Source organism: Penaeus vannamei, chromosome 10, assembly GCF_042767895.1.
Source record: "Penaeus vannamei isolate JL-2024 chromosome 10, ASM4276789v1, whole genome shotgun sequence".
Classification (NCBI taxonomy): Eukaryota; Metazoa; Arthropoda; class Malacostraca; order Decapoda; family Penaeidae; genus Penaeus; species Penaeus vannamei.
Window position 1 is genome coordinate 38,527,234 of NC_091558.1, and position 7,500 is coordinate 38,534,733.

At 36.7% G+C, this 7,500-nt stretch overlaps 1 protein-coding gene across 3 annotated transcripts in view; it reads right to left on the bottom strand.

Moving 5' to 3' along the window:
* Positions 1–858: 858 nt before the first annotated feature.
* spoon (A-kinase anchor protein spoonbill) overlaps positions 859–7,500 on the bottom strand; it is an 11,300-nt gene continuing 4,658 nt past the window's right edge. For 2 of the 3 annotated variants that reach the window (XM_070126649.1, XM_027363642.2), the window contains exons 2-9: positions 5,666–7,500; positions 4,721–4,840; positions 3,309–3,432; positions 2,946–3,094; positions 2,603–2,783; positions 2,288–2,497; positions 2,029–2,162; positions 1,487–1,739 (exon numbers count right to left, since the gene is read on the bottom strand). The exon at positions 5,666–7,500 is cut by the window's right edge and continues 177 nt beyond it. In XM_070126649.1, coding sequence (XP_069982750.1) covers positions 1,668–1,739; positions 2,029–2,162; positions 2,288–2,497; positions 2,603–2,783; positions 2,946–3,094; positions 3,309–3,432; positions 4,721–4,840; positions 5,666–7,500 — 2,825 coding nt within the window. In that variant the 3' untranslated portion in view covers positions 1,487–1,667. Of the gene's footprint in view, positions 1,740–2,028; positions 2,163–2,287; positions 2,498–2,602; positions 2,784–2,945; positions 3,095–3,308; positions 3,433–4,720; positions 4,841–5,665 lie in introns of all 3 variants that reach the window. The other variant, XM_070126650.1, reaches the window with a different exon arrangement.

Here is a 7,500-nt window from a genome sequence, read left to right on the forward strand (position 1 = left end):
GAAATTAAATTATTAAATAATTATCTTTAGTTTCACAACTGAAGTACATCGACCACACATACAACCTTGACATTGTCCAACTACTGTTCATGCTTTAACAATATGCATGCCACCTCCCCCCTTACATTTGTTCCAAGAGCAGATTTTAAAATAAGTTTGCAAAATTACATATTTTAGATTACGCAAACCTCTTACAATGACTAGCTTAAATTTCAGCAGTCTTTCAAGTCATAAAAAATATTAGAGTAATGTAACAAATTAGAAAATAAAAATAAATAATACTAAAAGAACTAACAGCTAACTGTAACCATAATCTTAAATTCATTACAATAATTTTTGTGTACTGTTGATGAATCTAGCATTTACAACCTTACTTTTCACATGATTTCAACTTATGAGAAAGTGTTGAAAGAACTACTCAAGATTGTGAAATTCCAGATGATTACTGTATGAAAAGTTATGGCAAACTGTTTTTTAATTGGTTTCTGATCTTTTATTCATTTTTTTATTTCCCTTTAGAACTATCATGTAAATTACCAAAGACTACAGTCCATAATATTCACTGCATCTTGTACTTTGTTATCATTGTACAATGCAAAAATTATATATGTACATGTGTGTATTCACAAATTCATACAAAAATGCATGTATACTTGTGTGTATATACATATATATATATATATATATATATATATATATATATATATATATATATATATATATATATATATATATATATATATAATCTATATATATGTATGTATGTATATAAATATGCTGATATAAACACACATGGGCTAATTAACACATGTATTTTTAATTTAATGGTGATTTTCTGGAAAAAGGGGAAAACCCAATAATAATAAACAGTATTTAATATATCTCTTGAACACAAAATTTAATAGGATTTCCACATCCATTAAGACTTCTTAAAACTATGCGCTGTAAACTCTTTACGAACCTGTGAAGACGCTAGGAAAACCTGAACGCAATGAATAGTCTATACTGTAGAGGCAACTTTGGGCATGGGCAAAGGAAGGAGCTAGGAGGGGGGGGGGGGTCACAAAAAAATTATGTCAAACCAGCTGATTAGGGAGCAAGCCAGGCTCACCTGTAACAACTGGCTTGCTTAGGCACTTTCAAAGTCTTGATATTTCTGTGAATGATATAAAAAAAATGCAATGCATGCACATTAACAATGTATTTTGTCTGGTGTGGGTGTTTTTTTTTGTTTTTTTTTCTATTTCTCTGGTTATGTATATATGCCATTTATGTAATTTGCTCAATACACTAGTTGATGAAATGAAAGTAAATGAAAGGAAATGAGCAATGTTTCAAAGAAAGCAAAGCAGAGGGAAATAAAAGAGGTATAATGAAAAAATGGATATGAATTTCTGCATTAAGATTCCTGTTGCAAAAATAAACCAAAATCTAATCTTTTTTTACTATCTAAAAAAAAAGAAAAAAAAAAAAATATTAAAAAAACTTTCATATGCCATTATTCCATAAATTGAAAAATAGAACACTTACAAAAACAACATTGATCACAGTATACTTTCTCTTCTTCACATATACTGAAGGTCAACATATTCCTTCATACCACTTACAAAGTGGCACACAAAGGAAAGGTCACAGGTAACTTAGGTGGATAGTGACTATGGCCAAGCTCAGCTTGCCGAGGGGGGGGCTATCCACTTCGCATGGCCCAGGTGTACCATCTTCTCATTCAGGTTGATGTACTGCAATAGAGTCATAAATTTTTGAAGAAATTTTATTTTTGCCTTTCCTCCTTTTGTCTTCTTAGTTTGTTCGTTTTAAATTTCTTTGCCCTAATGCTTACAATTCAAATAATTCCATTTTATATGCCATAACTAAAGTAATGATGAATTCACAATGCAATTAAGTATACTATGATTAAACAGGAGTGCAAATGAATAAAATTAATCATAAATACAATCAAACATAAAGCAAACTTCGGAAATGCTGAAAGCAAAGTTATTACAAGCTCCCCCAAAGACTCTGCCTTACCTGATCCTGCTGTCTTCTGTAGAGGTTGACTAGAGGTACACCATCTTCAGTATATGAGACCACAGTGGTAAAAAGGATTGTGCCGCTGACCAGTTCTTCAAGCACAGCTGCGGATGTGTCATCCCAGCCATCCTCTGTGAAAATAAAAATAAGCCAGTGAGTATTCTTTACAAACTTCTTTTCCATTTAGCTCTTACAATAAGCACCCTAAAATAATCAGACCACCAATATAATAAGGAAAGAGAGCTGAGAAACTTGCCTCCAACAGGCTGGATTCCATGCAGCAGGCACTGAGAGGCTTGGAAAGGGAGCGTCATGTAGTCATATCGAATCTGTCTTAGGTCTGACGTGGGAAGGTTAAGGACTCCACCAACATCTAGTAATACCGCCATAGCAGATTCTTCTGTGCAACTTAATACCTGGCATCTCATCCACTGTCTGGCAACATGGCCTACACACACAGTTCCTTCTGCAAAGAAGAGTAACATTTTGTGTATCAAACTTTCATTGCTTTTTTTCATACTTTCTATTTTTTTACAGCACAAATCCCAAAGCCACTTCTCAGCAGACTAACCTTGAATAGGTACGGGCAAGGGTGGGGTGTTTGAGCCATCCCCATAGTTGAGGTTCATGCAAGAATGGAGGCGCTGAAGGGCAGAGAAAGAGGGGTGGAGAGGCTGCTGCACCCACAGTTCCCCGCCGCTCATGACAGAACTCACACGCACCTCTACCACCACACCAGCTGTCAGTTCAATCTGAAAATTAAAAAAGCATAAAAATGATTAATAACATTTCATCCAAAAATGATTTTATTCACATAAAATATGATAAAGCCTTATGACCACATATCAGACATAGTACAAAATCATACCCCTAAAACAGTTCAAATAAGCAGCTCTAGACCATTGACACCTTACCTGCATGGCTTGCGTGTTAACGGTGGGCTGAACTGCAGGCTGTACTGGTGCTCTCCCTGACACCTGCTCTAGGGTGACGTCAGGGTATCTGTCGAGGGGGAAGTGGTCTCTGATCATCCTTATGGCAGCGTCAACCTGTTGTCTGGTACCTGATGAAGAATAAAATATAATTTGGCATGTCACATATTAATGCAAATTCATTCTCAAAAATAATAAATAAATATGTCAAGAAATAATCTAAAATAAAAACTGAAATAATTACATGAAATAAGTAAACCATAATGCACTATCATCATCTCCCAACAAATTACAACAATCCCACTGCACCCCCCCAAAAAAAAAAAAAAAAAAATTGTAACTTACCCTCAACGGAACATAATTTTAGCCTTCTGTTCTTGTGTGGATACACTATAAGGGTTGCATCAGTGGTAGCCTTGATCTTGTTTACAAAGGCTCCTTTCCTGCCAATCAGTCTTCCTACCAGTGTCTGAAAACAAAACATGTTATTTCCCTCAAAATATCTAGTCCTGAGTCACACTGCAGAATATTGCACAATTCCATGCCCTATATGCAACAATATAGTCCTGGTTTGGGTTTCGATACAGACATTCCCACACAAGTATTCAGCCATTACACAAGAGTCAACAAGACAGAAGGGCTATAAATTGTGACCAGATTGGTGGCATGAAATATGTCCCCCCTGTGAGTTGGCCATTCACAGCATGACATGTGACACATGCCACAGAGTCAAATATTTAGCCTGCTGCCAATGGGTGCCACACAAGACACATAAAGAAGCCAAATGTTGGGTGTCATGTATGTGAAACCTCTAAACTTAACCAATTGCAAAAGATTAATCAGGCATTCATCTGCACAAGCAAGAAATTATGTGTGAAATTTTGCTGTTTCTCCACTATCTAAAATTTTGACTTGAACAATTATTGCCTAATAAATGTGTAAAAGAATGAAGGTTTACTGTGTTTCTGGAAAGCTGTGCCTTTTCAACTGACAGTTATAATAATGCAGAGCATAAAGGTATGTGCCCACAACATAGAACAGCCTACAATGTCACTGCATGTACCACTAGCATGCCACCATACTGGTTGTCCTTGCCAGCATATGTGTAGATGAAATACTTATATTCTGTATTTCTCTCAGCTTCACTGACTACTTCATGGTTGCCCGGTTCACATGCATTTTGCCTGAGGTTTCTGAATTGGTGTAAACAACAGGGATACACAGCAGATTTGAATAATTTCATTCTTTCTTTGACTATGTCTTTTAAATGCTTTTGCTGGCTCTGCCGTTTCTACTGCTGCACACACTGTCTTTTTTCTTCATGATTTATACAAAGAGTAAATATATTATTCAATTATTCAAATAAAAATTTAAAAAAGTAACAAAAATCCTATATTCCTCTATACTTATATCTATACTAACCATACTAAACACATAGATAGAATAGATACAATCTTCAATAAAATCTAAAACTGATAACATTACACAGTGAAACATAATTGGATAAAAAATCTTATATTGGCACTGAAGCACCCACAAAAGAAAAGAAACGAAAAAAAAACTCCTATTAAACAGATACAAGAGTAGATAAATAGAAGACAAGCAAGTGCAGTAGCACCTGGCACAGCACTCAGCAAAAACTCTGCATCCTGAAATAAGCCCACCTTGGCCTAAAGACAGTTAAGAGATGATAAGGATTTTCACCCACTGTCAGGACTTCGCAAACCCTCCGTGATTAAACAGGATATAGCACTCACCTGTGGAATTTCAAATTCATAGAACAAAAACTGCTCTTGGCTGAACACTGGGCATGCAGAGGGATTAAATACCGTCTCGGGTTCTACTTCAATACTTCCCTGGCCGCTGTCAATTGATTTCTGTAAAGGAATAAAAAGTTATCAACATAATTTTTCATTAACTAACTGTGAAGAAATGCACTTTCCCCATCAAATATGTAACTTTTACAAAGTGAACTTCTTTTAACGAACTGGAACCCACTGATGTAAGAATAGGAGCATATGTTGAGTCTATCTATTGTTATTATTCAACTTGTTTACACAACATCAATAACTAAGCTTGCCTAATCTTATCTATACAACCCATTCCTTGAATTCTTGGAAATGCAATTGCTATGATTATATGCAATAATGATAACAATGCCAATAATACTAATAATATCAGTAACAGAAATAAATAAAAATTAATCTTATTATCATTTTTTTTTTTTACAAAAAAATCAAGGAATAGGGTAACATAGTAAGGTAAGAACAGGTAGGTCCTGTAATGTTGGTAACTGAGTGTTTGAGAAGCCATCACAGTTGAAACAATAATAATAAACCAACTTGTTTACCATAATACAATAGAGTAAATTAGCCTGCCTTAAAAGTTTACTAATCCATATGATATCCTGATGAAGTGTATTTATACTTGAAACAATTTTTGTTGTTCTATCCATTCTGAATATCTCCATATCACCTTCCATTTAACTGACAAAATAAGAAACACTGGTACAGCAACAACAATAATAAAAAAAATTGTCATGGCACTACAAAACCAACAAAAAAACAGAAATAGCCTCAGCAAAAAATAGGATAATACCCATATGAGTGTTCATAAGATCTCTCTTCTACTACAGTTACCTATAGCATCAGAAATTTCAAGCAATCTAGACATCTTTACATATAAATTGATACGATACACACCAAGCTTTGCGAGTCACAATTGTGGCTGTCAGGCTCCGAGATGGGGTAGTTTTCCAGATCAGTAGTTGCTGGTTCCACTCCTACGGTCTGGGAATTTTCCTTTGTGTGGCTTACATTGTTGTTGGTCTTCAGCTCGGGTGGAACTTCATTTCGAGGGGGGGCCTGCTTGGCCCCTCTCCTCCTCCTGCCCCTTTCTGAGGCCTCCTTTGCAGGCTTCTTTGTGCTACCTTGTTTTAAGCTGTCTTTGGATGAGGGAACTGTACTATTCTTTTTGTTTGATTTCTGTTCAGTGCTGTCAGAAGGTGCTTCAGACACCTTGACTTTGCACACTGGGTGCTTTGGCTCAGGCTCAGTGGTGTGAAGCTCAGCCTTTTCTCTTGCAATTTCTTCTTGCACTTCAGCAGCCCAGTTCAAAATTTGTTTGTCATTACAATCTGGCACAGCATCAACTGCAGGAATAGTTTCAGCTGTTACATCAGGAATAAATTTAGCTGTCACATCAGGAATAACTTCAGCTGTCACATTTGGAATAACCTCAGCTTTTACATCAGCATTTTTCTGAACACTAGTGGTATTGTCAGACATCTCAATTCCATTGACTAATACAGTCTCATCAACACAGTTTTCTTTGATGACAGATGGCTTAGTAGATGAGTCTTGCGTAACAACAGATTCAACCTTTACCAAACTAATATCTTGTTGGATTCCATCATCTTGCTCCAACTTCTTTTCTTCTACCAAACAATCTAGTTCTCTTTTCTCCACTACCATCTCTTCACAATTATCAATTTTTGTGGTTTCAACAGAACTTGCATCTACATTACTACTAGAAACATCAACAATACTATCATTTTGGTTAATTGCCTCTGCCTCTAATTCTGGTTTGCTTTCCATTACAGGTACATTCTTTATCTTTTCAAGAGCACTGGCAGATAGAGTTAAAGTCAATTCTTCTTTTGCTTCTTCCTTCACCTCATTTGAAATTTCTTCATTCTGTGTATTAGAAAGTGATGACTCAGATTTTTGTACTTTGCCTGCATCATTACTATCTACAGCTTCATCGACACACAATGCAGAGGCTATGATTTGGCTCTCAATGTTTGTACTGGGTGACATGTTACTCTTGTTCACTTCCTCTTGAGAGAGTCTTGGCACATCTTGGTCTCTAGGTAATGCTTCCCTAAGACACACCTTTGTGACGTGTACAATGTCCTCCTGCATGTCTCTGTCAGTAGAATAGTTATCATCCTGTTGACATGCCTGATCAGCTTCCTTTTCACCTGTTGATGCATCTTCTGGCATATGAATAATGCTAGATTCCGAAGTACTATTAGGAGAGCTACCAGGGGTTTCCGCGGTGTCAGGTTTGGCACTTTCAAGATGCTGGACAACTTCACTTTCCTTGGAGGGGATAACATCCACATGCTTTCCATCAATTTCCTCCTTATTACCTTCAATTTCTAGTTCATCATTCACTGGCCTCTCCTTACCTTCCAGCTGGCATTCATCTCCCAAACAACTAGTAGCATTCAATGTCACAATGCAGGAAGTGAGCACATCAACCTTGACAGTGGTTTCCTTGCAGTTGTCTTGGGTCTCATTACCTGCATTGGAAGGAACTTCTTCAGGAGACCCGCATTTATCAGTGTTTATCTCCTTGCTGGTCTTCTCCTTTTCCCCATCAACAAACCCTTCACTTCTGGGTGCAAAATCATCTGGTGACAAATCACTGTCCTCATTCGCTGGCACGTGGCCATTTAGGTTCTTATAGGAAACATAGTTATTCTTCTCCTGGTGATCTTTGGACTCCCTTTGGGGCTCAGTTTTCCCCCCCA